Below are 24,255 nucleotides of genomic sequence, written 5' to 3' on the forward strand. Positions count from 1 at the left end.
TTGGAAATGCTGGCGATTAAGTGGTAGATGAATGTCTTAAATAAACATAATAGGAACATGAAGACCAGGCAGGCCTTTCTGTGGTGGGAAGGCCATCTCTATAGTTGCAGGGAGACCAATGTGGGAGAAAGCAGTCCAACAAATATTTGTAGGACCTTTGTGACTGTTATCGTGACCAAGGTCAGAGCGACTCAGAATCTGATTTTATTTATATTTACTGAAACTATTTCCATGCCAACCTTCATGCAACCACTACAAGGCAATGTGCAAGGATGCTTCCAGGAGCCTTAGTAAGCCAGGTGTCTGTTTTATAACTGTGTGCTTTATGGTTTGCCCTTTCCTAGGCAGCTGGGCATTGCTTGGCTGTCAAACTGTAAGTTGAGCCCAAAGCATTCCTCTCTTGAAAGCTGCCACCTACTTCCACCCAGAACTTTGTGCAATGTGGCTCCCATCTGGAGATTGTAAAGGCCTCTGTGCAGGAGTGTGCCTTCCCTTTACTGGATTCTGCAGAGTAAATCCGTGATGCAATGCAATGGAGGGCTTGTCTATACTCTTGAGTTTACCCACAGGTCAACGCTGAGCTGAATTTGGCTTAGCCTGCAGCACACAACACAGCTTCTGCACTGGAAACATCTTTGCAAGCGTCACGAGATGGCAATTTGCACAGCTCAGCCTGTACTGCTCTGAAGAGGAGCGAATGTTCCAACTAAAATTTATTATGATAAAAATTATGTGTGAGCACAGAAATGAGCTGTCGTGGCTGTTGCTGTGCGCAGCCCAGTCTGATCTGTTCTGATACTGTCCCTTGCTTCCCCCTCCTCCCTCTCCCTACTTGTCTTCTACTCTTCACCGTTCAACAGGGCACAAAAGGTAACTGCAAAAGCCATGCGATTCTGTGTTTGGTCTGATAGTTGGCTTGTTGTTTCTTTGTGCGCAGATTACATGAATCTGCAATGTAGGCATTTGCGCATGTGCATGAGCACAGCAAATCTGGGATTTGAACTCAGACCTCTGACATCCACCACTTCATTTGACACCTAAGACAGTGGAGAACTCTAATCAGGAGACTGCTGGGGTCCCCTGATGACTCCTGATTTAGAAGTGTGCCTATGTGGTTTAGGGACATCCTTTTTACTGAGCAGTCATTATGATTTGTGTTCATGAAGTTACCTGGGTGGTTATATATGATCAGAATACAGCTGCAAAAACAAACACACGCCAGTCTGGAGAGGCCCTTCCATTCTTCTCCAGAAGTATAGCAGCTACAAGCAGGTTATTAAAGGCAATGAAATCTGAGAGTCCCCTGCAGGACAAGGTATTCTTTGAGATACGTTGAGGTGTACAGTGCTGCCACGTATCACTCTGGCTGATCCCTAGGCTGGCTTTGCAGGAACTCTGGAAGCTTGCCCAAGGTTTTTCTTGCAGTGAGAGCAAGGTAACGTCTGACGGCCAGCTCTGACCTTAGCACTGGAAATCCTATTTCCTCACCGATAAATCATTGTCTGCAGTGGAGGGGCAGGTCTGGGGAATAGTGCTGGGGGAAAGGGGGAACGGCGAGACGACGACAACAGAGCACTCTGAAAGGTTAAATAATTCCACTGTTTATTCAGTCAGACTCTGGCTCACCTTTCTCGAGGGGACGTTTGTATGGGTGGCTTTGCTTTCTCTGAGAAACCTATTGTGATGGCATTTTGCAGCCCTTCCTTTCCTTCCACCTTGCTCCTCGGAGGAAGAAAGAAAGAAAAAACGCCCTCTCTCTTCCTGGAGCTTCTGTTGCGCTCTCTCTCCCCAGCCCCTTCACAGACACAGATTATGCATTGTTCAGTGTTTGGAAATTTGACAGCCTGGGTATGTCTCCGCTTCCTGAGCTCATTAGTAAAGAGCAGCATGCTCCCTGGAAGAAGTGTCAGGAGCCCCCTCAGCATTGCATTGAATTTGGAGGCTGAGCAGTGTACTGCAGTGTGTGCCTGCAGCTCTCACCAGTGGGAGAGGGAGAGATGTTTGTTTCTTTGTTTTGGAAAAAGAGGATGAGGGGCAGGATTTGAGGCTGGCGCTCCTTTTCTTCCCATCTCCCAGGTGTTCCCGTGTGGCTGCTCTTTCTTCATACCCAGAACACTGTAAATGCATAACCTGGGCTCCCACCTGGGCACAGCCTACAAATGCCCCTTTGTGTGTTTCACAGGAGTCTACCTGTTGTACCTCCTGCATAGCTTCCAGCCGCAGGGACGTCCCTGACCCAGACAGTCTCTTCACCGAGGAGAGCGCGCCGGCTGTGAGCAGAAGCAAGGGTGGCTCCTTTGTCAAGCTACCCTGTCCTCGCTCAGGCCCAGCGTAATGCCTGATTAATTCAGGCTACGCGAAGCTTAACCCTCCGTCCGTCCCCCTCGCACACTACCAGACTGCTGTCCCTTTAGTGCTGTTAGAAAAACAGGAGTAACAAGAAATCAGTTTAGTGGTTCAGTGTCAGGTTGGGTGGGAGAGGGTAGGAAATATCCCCAAAGCAGCCAACAGGCTTGTGTTTTGTTTTGTGTGCCCCCCCCCCCCGCTCTTTCCATAAAGAGGGCCTCAAACCACCAGGGAATTCCTGGATTGTCTCAGGCTGTCGTGTGTGATGTCCATCATGTGTACGAACACCATCTGTTCGGTATTATACTCTCAGTTGCCAGGCTACCTGCTCTGTGCTGTAACACTTGACTGCCTAGCTCTGCGTTAGCAGCATTATCTCAGAAGTACTGAGGGGGGTGGGGAGAGGAGGAGGAGGGAACAGTAGTCATGATTAAGCCATCTGCAAGCATGGGGGAGGGTGGGGAAGGAGGAGGGAGAAAGAGGGAGAGGGAGAGGAGAGCAAGAGCCCAGGGCAGCAATCAGTCACCAACCCAGGTTGACAGAGCTGTGGAGGACCAGGCTTGGGACGCCACCTGCTGGTGTTCGGGAGGAACTGCAGCTAAGTGATTCTCACACACCTGCCGCCTCACCCCAAGGCTGCCTGGGGTGTTAGGACGTGGATGGATTTAGGAGGAGAGGTTAGATGTAGCCTGACATCCCGTGCAGCATGTAAGATGTCCAATCTAAGCTTTGGTAGATTTCACGGCTGCTCAGGGCCTTAATAGCTGCAACAGTTGGTTCTCAAGTTTTCACTTGGATCTTGCAGGGCAAAAATGGAGAGGATGGGAAGTAACAGAAAGTGGTTAGTTTCCCCCCCCTCCCAAAAAAATGCATATCCATCTGTCTAAATTTCCCTCTCCAGGGCTGCTCATAATTATGTTCTAACCTCCCTGGGGTGTTACTGGTGCATCTCTCCTGCATAACAATCGCCATTGGTTACACTGGGAAGAGAAAGGCGATCAGCGCTGTGTTGACAGAACTGCTAATGAGATCCTTTCCGGGCCTCCTCTCTTAAGTCCTCTGGCCAAGCCCTGCAAAGGGACCAGCAGCATCGCAGGCAAACAGGCAGGAACGTGGTGTGCGGGGGGGGGCGGTATTCACAAGAACATGTCCTTTAATTTGCAGTATAATTTGCACCGCCTTGCTCTCCTCTTACATTCAGTCCTACTCAGATTAAAGTTTTAAAATAGCCCACTTTCAACTGGTCTCCTCTTGATCATCCTGATTGTGCGGGCGCATGGGGGTATAAAAGCATGTTAATGGGCAACGAGCGGCAATGAAAGGATGTTACTACCTCCTCTTTAACCTGAAAAGTATCATGGTGGTGCCCTGCACTCAAACCCAACACCCTGGCATTGGACTCCAGGTGCTGAATCTCTTTTCATCCACCTCACTTTGCCTGGAAGTTATAATGAGGTTACATGGGTTAGCATCGTGCAGAAGAACTGGGGCCACCTGACCCTGTTCAGTTGCCTCACCAGCAAGAAAATGTAAGCCCTAATTACTACTTTTGTTCCTTGCTTTTTGCTGAATCCGTAACTCACGTTGCTTTGAATGACTGAGCTTGGCTTGAGGGGTCCTGGGTTTTGTCCCCAGCTCTCTGTACCATTCCTCATATATCTTTTGCCTCTTATATACTTCCTCAGATATGAGTTAATAACCTGCCAGGGTTACTGTTAGACTTGATCTGATTGCATACCATACAGTGTCAGAAGGAATACAATAAAGTGGCATTCTGTGCACCCAATGCTTGCAAAAAAGAGAGAGAGAGTAAAACTGGATTTAGGCTTCTGCACCCAACAGTTCCTTGATCATCCACTTCCCTCCTCCTCTCCTACCTCCTGTACTTTTGGACCATGCCTCTCCTTGAACTTTATTTCTCTGTAAACTGCAAACTGCTCTATACATATTTGCAGTCACTGAGGAATGGAGGAGAAATGAAGGTCGATTGGTGCTTTTAATGTGAAATTCCCTAATTCACACTTCCTGAAAACAATACACAGAATGAAATGCAGCTATCTTTCAGAATTCACACTTGCCTGAATTCTCTGATGCTGCTCTCCAACCAAATAATATGTAAAAGAATGTGTGTATTGCGGGGAAGTGTACATGAAAATGCATATATTCATGAAATGCCATCCAAAAATGCATTGTATTCGGGGAAATGGCTTGGCAGAAGTGTGTATATGAGAATAAATTTGTACTAAAATGCTGGTGAATTTAAAATCAATCAGTCATTAAATAAACTGATGCAGAAATGTGCAGGCCTGAACTCTAGAAAAAAGAGAAAGTAAGAGAAAGTAAAAATTGGCAGATGAAGGTGATAGACTATATGGGACTGGAAGAAATGACCGGCAGAATTCGAGACCAGGGGAAAGAGACGGTGGAGGAAGACTGGAAGAAATTCAAAGACTATCTGCAGAGGCAATATAAAATTAATGGACATTAGTGTGATGTTGGATAAAAAGTGGTTACCAGCTGTAATGTAGAGGTTGAGTAATAAGTTACAATAAGTTACAACAAGTTATAATAAGGATTTGCTGAATTAAGAACTTGAACTGGAATACAAAAGGGGGAGGTGAGAGGAGGTCTGGGAAATAAGTTAATGGAAATGAGTACTGGAAACGATATTTGTTTTAACTGTTCTTTTTTGTTTTTGTATTTTTATTATTTCTTTTTTTGTGTATGTTTATTTTTTTTGTACTAATTGGAAACTTTAATAAATATTATTTTTTTTAAAAAAAAGAGAAAGTAAAAATTGACAGATTCACCCATTCCTGCCTTTGCCATAGCAAACGTCAACCTCTTGACTGTTTTCCCAAACCCTCACTGAAAACAGCTTACTATGTGGGTTGGACATCATACCACAAGTCTCTCCCTCCTGCCAGGAAACACCACTGATATAGTTCAAAAGCAGAAAAACTCACAATATTCATGTGGTGACTTGTTCTAAACAATACAGCAGGTGGTGGAAAACTCACCATAGGGATGCCAATCCCTGCAGCAAGTGTAACATCTAGACAGGCGCGGAGACCTCCTCCTGCAATTTGCAGCACCCCACATACTGTGCTGAGAAACTTTAGCTGGTGTAAACGCTTCCACTGGGGCTGATTTGTTGGGTTGTGCGATTCAATTCTTCTAGTAGCTTCACTGACTGGTTCCTGGCCCATTTCTGACTCAGATTCAAAATTCAGGTTATTACCTTTAAAACCATGAATGGTTTGGGACTGGGATACCTTCCCCCAATGATCCTGCTGGACTTTTCTTCAGCTCATTAAAGAAGGCCTTGTTCCATGCTGGCATTTGTGGGAGAAGGCCTACTCTGTAGTGGTACCCAGACTCTGGAAGCCCTCGTCTCTAGAAACTCAGTTGGTTCCCTCCCTGGTGGCCTTTAGATGTTACGTGGAAATTTTAATTCATTCTGGTGCGTCTGATTGGTAATGATCTGTGTCTTTGCAAAATAAACAAATAATCAGCTGGTTCTCTCCCCCCCCCCTTTAAAATCTTGCTTTGTTTCTAAATTGTGATGTTTGTAAGGCACCTTGATGTTCCATTGCATGTGATGGAGCGGTGGGATATAAATACTGAGAATAAATGAAGATAAGCCTAATCACATACCCAATGATTCCTCACATGGCTTTTGTTTGTTTCCTTGTCCAGGACCAGCACGCAGTGGGACTGTCTCGGTCCACAGGTCCCATGCAGTCCTCGGTGCCACCAGGATCCAGTAACGTGGGCACAAGTTCGGTCAATGCCAGTTTCTTGGGTGGACAGCCTCAGGCTGCCCTTATGAAGCAGATGCTGATTGAGCAAAGGGCCCAGCTCCACATGATGGAACAGCAGAAGCAGCAGTTTCTACGAGAGCAGCGGCAACAGCAGCAGATCTTGGCAGAACAGGTACTGCACCCTTTTGCTCTATACCTTAAGTCAGGCATAGGCAAATTCGGCCCTCCAGATGTTTTGGGGCTACAACTCCCATGATCCCTAGCTAACAGGACCAGTGGTCAGGGATGATGGGAACTGTAGTCCCAAAACATCTGGAGGGCCAAGTTTGCCTATGCCTGCCTTAAGTGACCATTCCCAGACCTGGAACAGAGACACAACTGGGTCTTTCCAACAACAATTGTAACCAAACAGTGCAATCCATAAGGTTCATACAAGCACCCTGCAGCTTCCGTAATCTAGGCTTTCATTTGTCATGCATGTGTCAATTATGAGGCAAGGGACTGACTGCCACAATAGTGCAATAACTTGCGTATTGCTCTGAGCTCCAGCCTTTTCTTACATGGTGTCATCCAGATGTTTTGAACTACAGCTCCCATCAGCTACAGCCCTTCTACTCCAAAACATCTGCAGGGCAACAGGCTTAGAGAGGCAGATCTAGAGAAGAACTCACTTCCCTCTGTGGACCACTGATTCATTCTCTCTCTGGCAGCTCTGGAAGAGTCATTTGATTCTTAGTTTGCTCTCTCCATTTTCTCTCCATCTCCATCACAAGGCTATTGTGAGGATAAACAAGATAAGGATTGCTAAACACTTTAAGGTGCAATATAAACGATAATGCTAATTACTGGTGTAATTGGGACAGAAGGCAATTGCTTTGGTCCTTTAATGGCATGTTGCAGAGAAAAACGGAATGTATGCCTCTAAGGAATCTCCATTCCTCTTCCTTATTTTATGGCTACCTAGAAAATAATTTTCTGCTGTTTCTATAAGGCGTTTGATTCAATCATGGGAGATCATTCTTCGCTTATGGGAACAGCATGGTTGTCACTTCATCTATGACATGTCTCCACAAAGTAAAAGTTAGGATCTCATTGGATCTAAGAGAAAGGAAGAACCACACCAGTATTCTTTCTGTAGCCTGTATCATTCCTGTGTTCTCCCAATTCATTTTTTAATGCTGGTGTGCCGATTCCCATGTGTCAGCCCTACCATTAAGGAGAGTGAAGCAGCTGCCTCTGGCAGCTGATTTGGGATGTCATAAAAGAACACAAATGGTTAGTCGTTGATTTATAATTATTGCACTTTTACTCCCAGGGAGAGGTGCTTGGGGGGATTTTTCTGCCTCGGGTGCCAAAATTACTTAGCCAGCCTTGAGTATTCTGCATCTTGGCTGAGGGAGGCATTTGCTGTTCCGCTTCAAGCACTAAAATGTGTCCTGTGCTTCTCCATTCACCCATTGTTAGAACACATGCACAGAGAAATTAAAAAACACATGCACAGAGAAATTAAGAAACAGCAGTAACCAAGCCACTCTCCTAATGTAAGAACCTAAACTTAAATAAAAACAAATCCTGATCACAGATGTAAGCAAACTGTGCTATTGGCTAGGTGAAGGTGAAAAAAGCCTCCCAGAATCAACAAGTGTTTTTGGGGGGAACGGGATCCTTTTTCCACTCAAGTTTGTATTAAGTGAAAGCATCTTAGTGAAAAAGAAGCCTGTGGAAAAGCATTTGCTTTTCATCTGTTTCTGTTTACTGCATGCTAATACATCAAACATTGGTTTTGCAGTTCTGGGGGATCTTCTGCGCTACATTTAATTAATTGACTGATCAAATTGCCATATGTCTAGTTAGTAAAATCCCACAGAACTGCAAAGTGATGTTTCATGTGCCGGGTGCAGTGGTGACTGGTGTAACTCCCTGCACAAGTAAGGCAGCATTTGTTAAGAAGCCACGCTATACACCTGCTGAGCTCAGGCGTATTATCAAGTGTGCATCAGGGCCTGGTTTCCACACAAATCCCTGAAGTATGCCACAAGTGCATCTTTAGGCACTGTGAATGATTTTCCAGTAGCCTGATACCTCATTCGCAGGAATAGGTGGAGAACAGCCTCACAGCAAGGATTTGAGAGCTAGTCACTGCTGCACTGCCTGCATTTTTTTTGTAATCAAGCAACAGCAACAAAATCTGCTTCTATCTGTACTCCTAAGCTGCTGTTGTACAGCAGGAGAGTGCACAACCTATTAAGGAAGTGAGAAATGAATGAATAAATCCATACATTCAGCTGCTGGCACTTAGGCTGCAATCCAACCCCCTGCTTTTGTCCTTCCTCCCAGGTTTCTGGCCATGGAGTGATGCCTGCATCGCTCCACTGCTGTTCAACTCTCTGTTTTGGCCACTGAAGGACAGGCAGAAGTAGAATCTCCACTGGCAGAAGCCCAGAGAAAGCCCCAAAATGAGGTGTTGTGGGGATGGCCCAGGATCCACTTGAACCTGAGCCACCTTCGATGCCGCTACTTTATGGCATCAGTTCCAGACTAGCACGGTGATTTGCTTGCCCTGGCAGATATGAGCTGTGGCTGCAGCAGCAGTTCTGTCAGCCTTTGCTGCTGCTTGGGCCAAGATTTGGATCATTCCAGTAGTTCTGACTTTTAGTCGATGGTCTGCAGGGATTGAGTCTTGAATCCAGCATGTTTGTTTCTTGCAAGATAATAATAAATTAAATTTTTTTTAATTTATATCCCACCCGTCTGACTGGGTTTCCCCAGCCACTCTGGGCAGCTTACAACATTTATAAAAACACAACAAAACATCAAACATTAAAAAACAAAATATCCTATACAAGCAACAAACAAACCAGTAAATCAATAGAAACCAATAATAATAACAACACCAATAATAATAAACAGTTTACAGTTATACCCAAATTTAAATAACCACCAACTAAACATTTAACCAATACCAACCTGACAAAAATGAAACAGAGGAACCAAAATTAGAACAATTGTTTAAAACATTTTAGTCAGTTGCCCCCACCCAAGAGTGGCTCCAGCAATGTCCCAGGAGCCTCTTCTAGCTGTTAAAGGGGAGTCTGGGCCCCAACCCCTAGGCCAGGTGGAAATGGGCCTTGCAGCAGAGAGGAGGTCTTCTTTCCAGCACTCAGGGTAGCATCCTTCCTATCTCCCCTGCCCCCACCATGTAATCATTCTTATTCATTAAATAAGGATGTGACAGTGCTTGAACCTGACCATCTTATCGAGAGAAGTCTAACGGAACATATTCACAGAGGAGGAGAGGTTGTAATGGGATTGGTATAGCTTCCGCTTTCCCCCACGGGTTCTTCTCACGATGGTTCAGTAAGCTAGGAATGGAAGAACTGGGTGAGGTGAAATGGACAGAGCCACATATCCCAGCTGGGTGGGGAACCTGTGTCCTTCTGGAAGTTGTTGCAGTCTAGCTCCCATGAGCCTCTGCCAGCTTCACCAGTGGTCAGGGCTGATGGGGGTTGAAGACCAGCATCATCTGGAGGGTCAGAGGTTCCCCACCCCAGGACTAGAAGATGAATGGACGGTGTGATTTACCTCACCTGGTCCTCCCATTCTTAACTTACTGAACCTCCATGAAAAGAAGCCAAAGGAGAAAGTGTAAACCATACTCACGGTTGTTTTGATGGTTGCATTCTTCTCCCCACACCATCCCAGATCCCTCCCCTACATGGCTCTTCTGTTCCTCCATTGTTGGAACTTCCAGGGCAGCAGCAACTGGGCTGCCCCAGCTCATAAGAATGAGCCCCGCAGGCTTAAATAACTTAGATCCAGAAATACTTGATGGTCCCAGAGTTTGGTTCACGATTCTCAGCTAGGAGCATTCCCTCCTCTCCTCTCCTTTCCCGAGTCTTGCAGAAGTACGAAAAGTTCTCAGCAAGTGAAGAGCAGAGAGCTGCTGTGGAGAGGCAGTCGATGCCTGGAGTCTGAGCAACGCTGCGTGCGGAGGGCTCTTGATCTGCGCGGGGCCGCTGCTCACTTTGCCTGCCACTTCGACGCAGCACTTGTCGTTCAAGAACACCTTGCTGGAAAAGCGCCAGTTCCGCTGCTTGCCTTGCTGCCTGCTGTCGCAACAATCAGCCGGGCAGCAGGCTCACCAACCTCTTTTTCTTCTTCTTGCTCCTCTCTCTAGCATTTGCAGCAGCAGCAACAGCAGCAACAGCAGTCGCATCTGCCTCGGCAGCACCTCCAGCAACAGCAGAGGAACCCCTACCCTGTGCAGCAGGTCAATCAGTTCCAAGGTGAGAGCCCAACAGGCATTCAGGGAGCACAAGCTGCCTGCTAACGCATAGCTAGATATGAGCACTGGCATTCTATTTACTGTACTGCTAATTGACACAGAGTTATTAACGTGGCAGGCAAGAGCAGGCAACCCAAGAGGAGATTGTCAGAGACCGAAACTCTACGTAAGGGCATCACATCCTCTATTCGCCAGAGTCTGTCCCGTTGATATGTAAAGCTGTGATGCATTGATAACCACCAACTTAGATGACTTTGAAAGAGAATTTAGGCAAATTCATGGAGGAGGAAGCTATTCATGGCTGCTAGCAACAATGGCTATGTTCTGCCCCATGGTTGTAGGCGGTAATGCTTCTGAATACAATAAGTATTGCTGGAAGCCACAGGCAAGGAGAGTATTCTGGTGCTTTGATCCTGCTTGTGGGTTTCCACAGGCATCTGGTTGGGCGCTGTGCTGGACTACATGGGTCATTGGCCTGATCCAGTTGGCTTTTCTTGTGGCCTTATGCTTGCTGGCCCTGTGCTTCCCCTCTCAAACCTCCATGTGTTGAGCATCCCATTAATTTTCATGGGGTTTTCATCCTGTGTACACAAAATTCTATTGATAAAGATAATTTTAAGGAGCTACAAACAGTTGAATCCACATTGTTTTCATCTTTTAAATTTAATCTTAGAATGTTGTCCAGTGAAGAGCCCTGTCTGCTCAAAACACATAAATATTGTGTTGAGGGGGGGGGGGAGATGGAGAGGAGGACTTTTTTCATATTTTGTGAGTTTCATTGGTACTTTTTTTTCTTGGTGTAGCCTTAAGAGAGAAATCTAAATACATGGTCTGTAAAACAAAACACTCTCCTGGTGGTTAAAATGGTGATTTGTTATTTTGTATTATATTAAGCTGGGGGATGTGCTTCATATTGTCAATGAAAGAAAGGAAGACACTGAGATATACTTGGTTCCTGGGTTTTTTTAACAGTCAGGTAACGCTTCACAGAAATATTATTCTTTCACAGTGATTTCATGTATCTTTTTACTGAGGTGAGAGCTATGCTCTTGTCAGCAGTGTGTACTCAGCATTGTATTGAGCTGGTGCCACAATGAACTCTTGGCATAATCAAAATTCCTCTAATTATTTTTAAATAAAGATGATAAACACCGGAGCATATTTGCTTTCCAGAAATCAATAATCCTTTCCATCCACTCCTCCCCCTACATCCCTCCTCAACAGGAAGACACCTAGTTTGGGTGTATCTGCCAGGGTGTAGAATTTAACAGGCGAAGGATTTTCTGGCTTCCCGTCATTGGTCCAAAGGTGGAGCAAAATGTGCTTACAGTATTGATTTGTTAATACACCGTCTCTGTTCTAAATTTTTCTTCTTTCCATAGACATAATCAGTAACAACACTATAGAAAATCCATTCACTTATGCCTCCTAAGCTATAAAAAAATTGATTAGCCTCTCTGCGCCTGACATTTCTATTTTCATGGCTTTAGTTTTGAAAGATAATGGAAATATTTGAAAGAGTGCCTCAGATAACTAATGGTCAGGCTATTGTTTGTTTGTTTGTTTGCAATTCTAAAAGGCTAAATAGATTTCTAACTAATGCTTGCATTATTATGGACCTCACTGACACCTCTTTGCACTACCATTGACAGCACAATCCTTTACATGTCTACTCAGACGTACTTCCCATTGGCTTCAGTGGGAATTACTCCTTGGTAACTGTGTACGGCATTGAAGTTTCACTGCCAGGTTGGGTGCTAACTGCAATCAGACCCATATCTGGAGATAATACTAGCATTGCAAGACAACTCAAGAAGAGCCTTCCTGGATCAGACCAAAAGGCCTTCCTAGTCCAGCATCCTGATTTCCACAGCAGTAAACCAAAGGCTTATGGGAAGCTCACAGGAAGCGTATGAGCACAATAGCCATCTCCTGCTTTGTTCCCCAGTGCCTAGCATAGGAGCCACCTCCTAGGGGCCCAGATCCCTTTGCGCCCAAACGTCCAATAAAATATTATTGCCAAAGCTCACTTTTTAATATTTTTCCTTCTTCTGCTTCAGGTTCCCCACAGGATATAGCGGCAGTGAGAAACCAGGCAGCTCTTCAGAGCATGAGGACTTCCCGAATGATGTCCCAGAACACCAGCATGATGACCATGGGAGCCTCACAAAACACTGGCGCAATGTCTGCCGCAGCTGGCCAATCCGAGATGGGGATGGCTCCCTACAGCAGCCCAGCAGCCGGCCAGCCAGGAATGTACAATATGAACACAGGAATGAGCCAAATGTTGCAGCACCCAAACCAAAGTAGCATGAGCCTGGCACACAACCCAAGCCAGGGGCCGAGGCAGCCCACCTCGACGCAAGGGGTTGGCATGGTCAGTAGCTTTGGTCCAAACATGTTGGTGAACTCTGCCATATCTCAACAACACCAGCAGATGAAAGGACCTGTGGGCCAGGTTCTACCCAGACCACAAGCTCCCAGACTTCAAAACATGATGGGGCCTGTCCCGCAAGGAGCACAGAACTGGCAGGCACGAGGCTTGCAAGGTATCCCTGGAAGGACTAGCGGTGAAATTGGACCTTTCAATAATGGTGCAGCTTACCCGATGCAATCTGCTCAGCCAAGGTTGCCTAAGCAACACTTCCCACAAGGCATTAGTCAGTCTGTCATGGACACAAGTGGAACAGTACGGACCCTGAATCCAGCGATGGGAAGGCAAATGTTGCAACCACTCCCTGGACAACAAGGAACCAACAACCAAGCTAGACCAATGGTTATGCCTACAATAAGCCAAGCAGTTCCCACCATGGCTGGTTTTAACCAGTCCCCTGCACAACAGATACCAGGGGGTAGCTTTGGTCAGAGCAGCCAAGGTCAGATCTATGAGAGGAATCCCACTCAGGACATACCTTATAGTTACAGCAATGAAGGAGCTGGCGGTTCCTTTCCAAGTATAGCAGACAGCACAGACCTTGTAGATTCCATCATTAAAGGTGGGCCAGGAGATGAGTGGATGCAAGAACTTGATGAGCTGTTTGGAAATCCGTAGCACATGGGGATATGTATAGTTACAAACCTTTGTGGGGTCAGAAAAAAGGAAAGCAGGATGTTGTCCATCCTTGTTTCTTTGTTTTGTTTTTAAAGCCGTGCAAAGCAAGCTGATCTGTGGCTGATTGTGGAAGGCATGGATGGAATGTAAAGCATTGAACAGAAGGCCTTGCTGGTGTCCTCACAGCAGTCTCCACCCCATAGGTCCGCCTGCTGCAGGTGGGAATAAGACAAAGAGAGAGGTAGGGGGCTCCAAAAAATGCTACTTGCTGCCCATGGGCTATGGAAGAAGATTGGTAGTCTCCACATGGCAAGCACTGGCTGCCCCATAACAATAAACTTTCCACCACGGTTCTACTGGAACTGCTGCAGTGTCAGGACATTGCAGAGACAGGCGCCGAGACAAAGGAAGGGGCACCTGAAAGAGAAAGAGAGGCCGGGATCAGTACAGGTGCTAAACTCTGGGTTTAAGCAAATGACAAGTTTCTTCATGTAGTTATGTGTCTGATTTGATCAGTAGTCAAGCAGAGGCTGCTTGGTTATGGTTATGACTAGACATGGCCGCAGATGAAAGGGTCCATTCAATGTGCTATCAAGTCTCCTTTGGGTGCAGAGAAAGTCCCCATCTACATAGTTTGCCATTCCTGTGTTTCCTGTTTCCTCTATAACCAAGTGACTCTTTAGTCACTTTTTAAGGATGGGGGGAAATACAGAGCTGTAGGACACACGAAGGCTGCAGTACTTATATTGCTCACTGAGATAGCAGCTACCAAAGACACAGACGCAAAAGAAAGCAGGCATTAAAAAGGGAGAGGTTATATGTATTAAGAACTTGCAAACAGTGGTGTCCAGCTTGTTCTTTTCCTGAAAATTCAAGATGAATAGGTGTTACCTGTGAGGGGGTTGGGTTGCACAGGCAGATGTCTTTGGGAGTTAAGGGAGAGGGGCTAGTAATTCTCTTGGTGGTCTTACATAGAAATTTAGGAGCAATGTCAACATGTCTTTTGACAGGTTGGAAGCAAGTTTATGCTTAACGTTCTCTAACGGCTGGTCCTCTTTGTCAACCTTCCTACTATGAACATGATAACATCAAGCTCTTTATGATGCCTAAACTAGTTGGTGACAGAATAAGAAAGGAAGGGTCTTCCATTCAGGTAATTGCTGGAAGTAGTTGTACATAAAATTACGACATTGCAAAGGTCAATCTTCAAATGGAACTGTCTAAGCCACAGTTTTGTGTGGCTGGAACTGACCTGCAAAAAAGTGGAGTCATTTATGTTGGTGGGAGTTGACTATGATACCATTTGCCTGTGTTTTAGATACAGGCTTGGTATTAAACACATGTCACTTTTTCGGGCCTGATTATACATTACATGCAAATGTGTAACCAAACTCCAGTGGTGCATTCCGTATTTCCCCTATCCCTGGGAAATCCAAATTCAGAGGGAGCATTTTTTTTTTAGTGGAGAAACAGCAGAGAGATGGAATACTTGACCCTTTCCCCAGCCACCGTTTGCCCCATGTTCTTTAGCATACTCCAGTTTTGGTAGTGGAATGGCCTCCCATCAGATGTCAAGGAAATAAACAACTATCTGACTTTTAGAAGACATCTGAAGGCAGCCCTGTTTGGGGAAGTTTTCAATGTGTTACCATGTTTTTAATATTCTGTTGAGAATAGAGGGTGGGATGGGGTGAAGAGTAGGAGCAAGAGCAAGAGCAAACATACATTTGGAACTCCGTAGGACAGAAGCAGCTCGGAGGGATGGTTTTAAAGTGGAGAAGAAGCAAGCAGAGAAGGGTTCAATCACAACCCACATTTCACTTAAAACCACCACCTCCAGAAGCTAACTTTCCTGGAAAATGGGGATGGGGGAGAATCACGATTCAATTACACATATTTACATATAAGGTGTACTTAGGCCCTCATTTATTTTATCTGGTTTGTGACATGATTTTGAAACTCCCACATACTGTCTCATCATCTAACTCACGGGAATTAGTGGGAGACATATTGTTGACACCTTTGAAAGTTGGATGTCATGAGCTAAAAGAACCACTTCATGCAACTTCCTGCTTGTGCTAACATGAAGGTTGACCAATGAGCTTGCACATCAGTGGACTTGGCATGTGGCAAAGCTTGCTAACAGAGAAGTGGTTTGCCATGTTCTCGGTGCACAATGTGTCAAGTCAGGACTCATCTTAGCACCAGTGGAGAATTGTGGCCTGAGGATCCCAAGAAGATTTTAGTCCACAAATACTCTGAGCATAATTAGGTATCATTATATCAGCTAGTGCTGAGGACTGGAAGACCAAGAAAATGGTTCTGTGGGTTACAGAAATCAGCTGAAGAGGTGAGAGATACAACCACCTCCTTTTAAACCTGAATAGGCATACAAAAGCATAAGATAGGAACCAAGTATCTGTCTTCATCACTCCTCTAGGGCAGTGTCACTCTTTGCTGGAAAGGGTGACAACAAGAAGACTAAGAAGTTGGAGTTTTGAACCGCACAAAATCTAATGAGTAATGAAATTTAACATTCATCTTTATCAGAAAAGTACAGGAACTAGTGTTTGATGAGGCCTCAAAATCCATTATCTTTGAAAAGCTTTCTCCAAATATTTTGAACTGGGACCAAGTAATAAAAAGTCAAACTTTAATATCTTGGGTTTTGTTTTGTTTTTTTACTATGGTGCTGATGTATATGAAATGTTAAAAAAAGAATTATTTGTAAATATGTTTTTACAATCCTGCAGATATCACTGGGTCTAATCTGTAAAATATATACATATAAATAAATATTATATAAATATAAATATATATATAATGTTTGTTTAAAATAGAGTATTTTTATTTCATTCTTTAACTCATCCTCACTGCAGTGGTATTGCACTTCAGATGTCTAATTACTAATTTGTACTGTATCCTTGCCAGCAACTTGCTCCATTTTATCCAGATTTTTCTAGTTTACTGTTTTTTACTTTGTACATTGAACATTGCTTATTTCCTTTTAAGAACTGTACAGAGCTCTGGAAAAAATGTAGAAAGGAACTAATAACATACCAATTTTAAAGAAAATAATAATAAAAGATTGTTATCTGAATCAGTTTAATTTTTAGGAGTTTCTCTCTTACCTGATTTGGTTGACTCAGTTTGAGGGACACAAAAAGGTGGTGACGTTGCTCCTGTACAAAAAACATAGAATAAACAAGAAACGGCTTTATACAAATGCAGATCATCTGTCCATCTAGCATGCTGTTGTTTATGCTGACAGTTGCATGAGTCTTTCCTGCCTGGTGAAACCAGGGAATGAAGCTAGGATCTTTTGCTTGCAAAACACACACTCTGTAAGACCCAATTCAGACTTAAAGAGAAGGCCCATGGTACTATCCTTCACTGAGCCTGTACCCTTCTCAAAACACACACAGGTAATTGCTTGTTTATAGGCACCCCAATTTATATGGTGTGACCAATCAGGCTGATGCCATGCAGCAACAGCATTGCTTTTTATTGCAACTGGTTTGTCCCTGTTCTTTTTCCCAGAGCTGCTTCCTTGCATAAGCTTTACACCTTAGGGAAGCGCCTGATTGGCAGAGGTTGTGGTTTGTATGCAGAAGGTCATAGTTTCAATCCCCAGCATCTCCAGGTAGAACTGGAAGAGAGTGCTGTCTGAAGCCCTGGAGAACTACTAGCTGAACCAATGGTCTGACTCCGTAGAGGGCTGCTTCCCATTTAGAGAGAGAAATATGTGGTGGAGCTTTCAAACAAGACTTCATCCCATGCCGGCTAAGAAGGGGAAAGAAGGTGCAGTCCCTAGATGGGAATGTATTTGAATATGTTCCATAGAATCACTTTTGATCATAGCCTTGTACAAACTCACAGCTTGGCTTCCATTTTTGAAGCATTTAACCTGATGTGGTAAGAAGTCAATAACATAAGGTAAAGGTAAAGGGACCCCTGACCATTAGGTCCAGTCGTGACCAACTCTGGGGTTGCAGCGCTCATCTCACTTTATTGGCCAAGGGAGCCAGCATGACTAAGCCGCTTCTGGCGAGCCAGAGCAGCACACGGAAACACTGTTTACCTTCCCGCCGGAGTGGTACCTATTTATCTACTTGCACTTTGATGTACTTTCGAGCTGCTAGGTTGGCAGGAGCAGGGACCGAGCAACGGGAGCTCACCCCGCCACGGGGATTTGAACCGCCAACCTTCTGATCGGCAAGTCCTAGGCTCTGTGGTTTAACCCACAGCACCACCCACGTCCCTAATAACATAAGTAAGCTTGCTCAAATATTAACAGCAGTAACAGTTACTTCACAATGTAAGGAGTTCATAACAAGTGTCTTCCTATAATAAATCAAGTCTTCCATCAGAGATAGCCAGCATGGTGCCCTCCAGCTGTTGTTGCACTACAATTCCCATGAGCCCCAGACAGCATGGCTAATGGTAAAGGATTATGGAATTTGTAGTCCAACTACTGCTGAAGTGCTCCATACTTTTACTCGAAAGCGCAGAAGTACTGTGTTATCACTATTTCTGCTTCTTCCTTACACAGTTTTATTTCACACAGAAATCTCTAGGAAAGGCTGATCTGACTGAGACATATATATATAGCAAGTTCTGCAAATATTTTTATTTAAAAACCACAAATCTTAAAGCAGACAGCAGTGCAACAGCAAAATTAGCCAACGGTGTGTGGTATAGATAGCTTCATTTTATTCATCTAGCTTGATGGATTTTTTACAGTCTGCAAGTTCAATGGGAGTTCAGACTGCTCAATAGTTCACAAAATCAGGCCTTGATTTTTGTATTGAACATTTATTGACATGTGATTAACTTCACAGGCCTGCTTTTGTTCTCCTTCCCATTTTTTTCTAACAAAGATATTAGTTCTCTCATTCCGAGCAACTACATGGCTGGTGCTGTTTGACCAGCTGATAATCAGCTTAACGTTGAAGGGAAATGACATTTAAATGGGGGAGTTTCATAAATGTAGCCCAAAAAGCTTGAGTGGAATATCTAGTGTCTGCTCAGTTCAAAGCAATGAGAATTGCCCATTATTACATAAAGCATTTTGACATTTTCAGCTAATTATAAACTAATTGACATTTGGAGAAACTTTTGAAGAGGTACATTTATGAAATTTTCCACACAATAACCAAGAAGTTGACGTATGGCTGGCTGGCTGTGTGTGATTCTTTATCTGTGATTCCTGCATTGCAGGGGGTTGGACTAGATGGCCCTTGGAGTTCCCTTCCAACACTACAAATCTATGACTCACTGTCAAGAAAAGTATGGTCACTGCCTTACTCCCTAAATTTTCTTCCTGAGATTTCAAATAACCCAGGGATCCAGTGCTTTAAACGCCACTGAACATTCAAAAGAACGATCACTAATCCAAAAATATTAGCCAAATTGGAAGATATTAGTCAAAGCAAATGCCTTGTACATGTAGCATAAAGTAATCAAAATATTCTATATTTTGTCTCCTTGGTTTCTGGATTATTTATTTATTTATTATTATTATTCTGTACCATATACATTTCAGAAGCCAGTGAAATGTATTTATGCTATCTTAAAACATATATGCATTTCAAATAGCCTCTTGGTGCATGGATGAAAGTTTTTTTAAAAAACAAGACAAAAAACCTCAGGAATGTCGTACATTTTGCATTGCAAGGGAAAGCTAGTGAAGAAATTTGCCTGCTTGTAATTTGATCCACATAGCTCATTCATCTGATGCCCAAGAGACGCATATAATTTATTTACACATAGGAATAATCTTTAGATCAGTTTACAAAGTTTGTTTCGACTAACCAACAATTTGCAATCCAAGCAGCACCTATCAAGAATATAAAAACGATCCAATTCAAATAAAAAAAAACAACTGACCTAAAAGTTAGTCATGAAAGGAGGAGAAAATGATTGCATGTCTCACAAGCAGGCAAAATAAATATGGCAGCTACAGAAAAAAGTCACTTGAGAATTGTGTTTCATAAATAGTTTTCCTTTCATCTGATAGTGTTAGATTTCCCTTCTTGCATATGTTGGCAAGCTGACTTTCAGAAAGACATTGCCTACCATTAATTAATATCTTGCTGAGGGACTCCTGATCAGCTCCTGAGGAACTTCAGAGTTCTCTGGAGTACAGGTTGAACATGACTGATGTAAAAAGCTATTTTGTAATGAGTCCACCAAAATACCAGTCTAACCTTACGTTGCCAGTTCTGCCTTCCGGCAAACGCCAATTCTAGAGCTTTAACCAGATAGATTAGCACTCAGCCTAGGAGACCACCAGGAGAAGCAGGAGGCCTCACCCAACTGAGTACAACACACTAGAGCAGGCATAGGCAAACTCAGTCCTCCAGATCAGCCTTTCTCAACCTGTGGGTCCCCAGATGTTGTTGAACTACAACTCCCATCACCCCTAGCTAGCAAGGCCAGAGCCCAGGGATGATGGGAGTTGTAGTCCAACAACATCTGGGGACCCACAGGTTGAGAACCACTGCTCCAGATGTTTTGGGACTACAGCTACCATCATCCCTGGCCACTGGTCCTGTTAGCTAGGGATGATGGTAGTCCCAAAACATCTGGAGGGCCAAGTTTGCCTATGCCTGCACTAGAGAGAAAGTTTCAGTGGCAATAATACTGAAACCATGAATTGTGAGGGATCTTACAAGTTACCGGTATATAGTCCAACCCCCTGTACAATGCACAATGCAGCTATATCATCCCTGACTGGTAGATGGCTGTCTACCACCCACCTGCCAAGGCAGTCTGCTCTACTGCTGAACGGCTGTTGCCATTTTGGTCATCTGCATACTATCCCTTGATTTTTCCTGTAGGACTAATTGCAGTCATTAACAGTCTTCAACAGGTTTACCATACCCATTGAGTCAATCACCCATCTCCTACTACCCTTCTGAGAAAAACCCCACCCCCACCCTCACACTATATATAAGGGTCTGGTGACTTCTGTTTCAGTGTATCTGAAGAAGTGTGAATGCACACGAAAGCTCATACCCAGAACAAACTTAGTTGGTCTGTAAGGTGCTACTGGACAATTTTTAATTTTTAGTTTATTTTGACTGAGCCAGACCGACACGGCTACCTGCCTTAGTTCATCCATCTCTCTCTCTCTCTCTCTCTCTCTCTCTCTCTCTCTCTCATTAGGCTTCTATTGAAAAAGTTAATAGTCTCCAAAAGGCATTATAATATCCCTTCACATCTCTTGATCTCAACACTTTTCATGATCAGCTCAGTGCTTTTTTTCTAAAAGAGTGTTTAGGGATACTCTCATTTTCCTACTCATATTGAAATACTGGCCCTCAATGAAGTCAAACTTAGATTCACAAAATGTTTAGGGGTATGCATACCCCTGTGTTCCCCCAGAAAAAACGCACTGGATCAGCCCATTCAATGCAAATCTTTCAAACATTAGTCTGGAGTCTTCAATATGAACTTGTGTTATTCTTTACCTTTCCTTCATGAATTCTGGATATTCAGAGAGGTATTTATGACATCAAAACATATACAGGAGACCCAGATTTGCAGCTATTTCTGAGAAAACAGTTTAGATGAGGGAAAGAATAAGTAAAGCCATTAAAAGAAAAAGGGGGAAAGGAAGTCATCCGCAATCTATTTATTTAAACTTAGTTGTGTGTGTTCTTTGTCATTTACCTTAAACAGATCAATTCATTATTTTCATTCAGTTGTTTTCACCCACTTTTGCTGCCGATAGATCCAGTAGACAACTTACAGCAACAAACAATAAGTACTTATCTTTACAGCAATCCAAAAACAATCTTTGAAACAGTTCAGGTTAAAACATATAACAGAAAGTAGCCAAGGAATATATACTGGACAAAATTAAAATTGTTCTCCATGGGCCTATTTAAATAAAAAATACAGGGACAGCTATTTAAAAGAAGATTTTAAAAAAAAAATGTTATGACTACTTTGGTTGAAAAAACCCAGCTATGCACAAAGCCATTTGGAAGACAAGGTAAAATGCTGATTAGTTTTGTCTACAGGAGAAGTATTAAGGAAAGCAAGCTGGGCACATATTTATTCTTTCAGAAATTTATAATCTGCCCTTCCTTCACTTTTACCAGGGCTGTTCACAATAATGAAGGCAACCAAAAGAAAACACTAAAACCACTGCAACCATTCAGTAAATATGATTAAAACAGCAGAACACAACAGAACATTACAAACTAATTCAAGAGATATTGGATAGGACTGAGCAAATAAAGTCTTTTTGCCTGGCTCTTCAAATACACAGCCATGAGCACCAGCTGTACTTTTCTGGGGAGGATGTTCTATAGACAGGGGGCCACAACCAAAAATGCCCTCTCACCATTTGCATCAGACTAACCTTTGAAAGTGAGAGCACCTCCAGAAGATGGCTTCTGCCTATGGTCAGGCTCACAGCTTTGTGATGGGTCATTCACACATGGAAATATTGTGCCGTTGTTCCACTGTGTTTTGTTTTAAAACCTGAGCTCTGAAAAACAAGCAGAAATGGGAGAATGGGTAAAGATGTATTACTCCTGACATCATGAAGATGCCCTGTAAAAAGTGACTGAACAAATTCTGGCTATAATAATAGCTTTATTTGCAAGCATGGAAGTTACAGAGAAGCAGCCTGAGTTATGTTTTGCATTTTAATGACCTTAGTGGACGTTCTGGAGACCCACAGACAGTTGGTGGCCTGGTCATGTACTTCATTCTTAGCCTTTCTGTGAGTAAGGCAAAGGGAGCTATAAATAAAGTGAAGGCCAGGGGATGACCAGGTTCACATGCCCTCTGTGCTAAAAGAAAATTAAAGTTCTGCACTGAGAAAAGCAGTGGACTTTGAAAAGTCCCAAAGTTTGGTGTACTGGTTCTGGATACTGATAATTAGTTACAAACAAGCAGGTGGAGACTTTCACCCTCAATAGGCCTTCACATGAGGAAAGGTTTGATGACAGCTATGAACCAATAGGCAAAAGGAATTCGCCCCTGGCTGCAGGAAGTTGCCTTATATAGAGTCAGGCATTGGTCCATCTACCCACTGCCATTAATCTGAGAGCAGCTCTTTAGGATCCCAGCAGCCTTCTACAGGCAAGCTACTATTGTTCAATTGAGCTATCACGTCATCTCCTCAGTTCCATGTGGCAGCACCCTAAAATGTACACTCCCGCCTCTACTGCCTGACAAGTCTGAACTGAATGAATGGGCTAATAATAATTCTTTGGGCTGGTGGAAATATTACAGCTCCGATGCAAATGCCACTTCTCATTGCTCCACATGGCAGCTGTCGCCACATGGTAAGGTGTTAACATGCAACAGAAGAAAACACAGATGGGGCAATGACTCTACACCCTTGTAAATGGACAGTTTTAGGAGGGGAAACACCAGAAATCAGGGGACATATTAAATGCCTGCTCACTGCTGCAAACCAACAGTTTCTACCTGATGACAGCCATCAATGGTCATGGCATCTGGGGGGTGGGGAAGAGATGGTCCATGGTCATTCACTGGTCCTTCCAGCTCCCCTGGGGCTTTTGTTCAGAATGTATTTTTTAAAAGCCCATTTCCTTAGCTGAGCTCAGTTGCTGAAAATCCACCTACTGCTGTGATTCGTTTCTTTCTTCTCCCAGCTTTTTCTGCTTGGTTTAATCCCTTCTTGTAATGCACGCAGATGGTTCTGGTAGGCTAGCAGCTTGTCTTGCTGCACCGTCCTACTATAGTGTCTATTGCTAGGTGTTCCAGAGGTCACATTGCCCAACTGCTCATTCCCAGCACATATGCTGAGTGGGGAAGGATATTATAGGTGCTTTGTAGCTATGTGTCTTGTGGGAGCAGCCAAATAAGCAGATCATGGGCCATGAGTAGTCTCAAACACATTTAAAAGCCTATGATCCTCCAACTGAATGTGCCACAATAAACTCATTGGAACCAGCTGAACCAGCGATGGAGGCTTCGAATACTGTTCTGACAAGTTTAGTATAGTACAGAAAGTTTGAGGAAGTCAGGGTTTTCCTGATTTGCCTAAAGAAAACCCCCACACAATTATTTAAGGTGTTTGCCCAAAAGATGTTGTATTATTAAAACAAACATGGCGAAACAACCAGAGGAATCCAGATTCACACAATGGCACATCTCTATGTGAAATTCATTTTCAATTATTTCATTTAAATTGCTTGAACAAAGTTTGCTTAAAATTGACAGAGACCAGACCAACAGCTAAGTTAATGAAATCAAGCTGAACATGAAACGTTTTCTTTACTATTAGATAAATGATAGCCAGCCCCATCAGTATGCATGATACCTTCGAGAATGAAGTACAAAATGGAATCATAGAATTGAAGAGTTGGAAGGGAGCCCAAGGGCCATGTAGTCCTGCTATTCAGGAATCTTTTTGCCCAAGGTGGGGCTCAAACCCACGACCCTGAGATCAAGAGTCTCATGCTCTAATGACAGAGCTATTTTCAGGATAGTGCTTGGGAAGTTTTCGACATTTCCAGGCAGCTGGTAGTATGTTAAAAGTACTTAGAATCAGAACCACCTCAGAGTCTCCCATGCACCCTGGAAGTGGCTGTCTAGCAAATTACCTGCTAGTAGTAGTGGCAGCAAGCAGTGACAGACATCCAGTCTGGAATAGGCAGCTGCAAGTCTGCCATTTAAATTACCCCCAACATAGTGTCACTCACGACGCTGTTGGCAAATAAATAAATAAATAAATAAATATTTATACCCCACCCTCCCTGGCCTGGGCCGGGCTCAGCACGGCTAACACCAAATATGAATTACAATAAAACGTAATG

The 24,255-nt window shown here is 43.8% G+C and overlaps 1 protein-coding gene and 1 long non-coding RNA gene across 4 annotated transcripts in view; one reads left to right on the top strand and one right to left on the bottom strand.

Annotated features, from left to right (window-relative positions):
- MAML3 (mastermind like transcriptional coactivator 3) overlaps nucleotides 1–13,447 on the top strand; it is a gene marked incomplete at its 3' end in the record, with an annotated part of 271,284 nt that extends 257,837 nt beyond the window's left edge. For all 3 annotated transcript variants that reach the window (XM_081876069.1, XM_081876070.1, XM_081876071.1), the window contains 3 exons: nucleotides 6,046–6,282; nucleotides 10,288–10,396; nucleotides 12,456–13,447. In XM_081876069.1, the coding sequence (XP_081732195.1) occupies nucleotides 6,046–6,282; nucleotides 10,288–10,396; nucleotides 12,456–13,447 (1,338 nt within the window). The remainder of the gene's footprint in view (nucleotides 1–6,045; nucleotides 6,283–10,287; nucleotides 10,397–12,455) is intronic.
- Nucleotides 13,448–13,727: 280 nt separating this feature from the next.
- LOC309349836 overlaps nucleotides 13,728–24,255 on the bottom strand; it is a 39,907-nt gene continuing 29,379 nt past the window's right edge. Inside the window, exons 2-5 of the long non-coding RNA XR_014160205.1 lie at nucleotides 21,822–21,950; nucleotides 20,923–21,004; nucleotides 16,579–16,629; nucleotides 13,728–13,864 (exon numbers count right to left, since the gene is read on the bottom strand). This is a non-coding gene — a long non-coding RNA (uncharacterized lncRNA). The remainder of the gene's footprint in view (nucleotides 13,865–16,578; nucleotides 16,630–20,922; nucleotides 21,005–21,821; nucleotides 21,951–24,255) is intronic.

Source organism: Podarcis erhardii (assembly GCF_964252035.2).
Source record: "Podarcis erhardii genome assembly, chromosome: 9".
Lineage (NCBI taxonomy): Eukaryota > Metazoa > Chordata > Lepidosauria > Squamata > Lacertidae > Podarcis > Podarcis erhardii.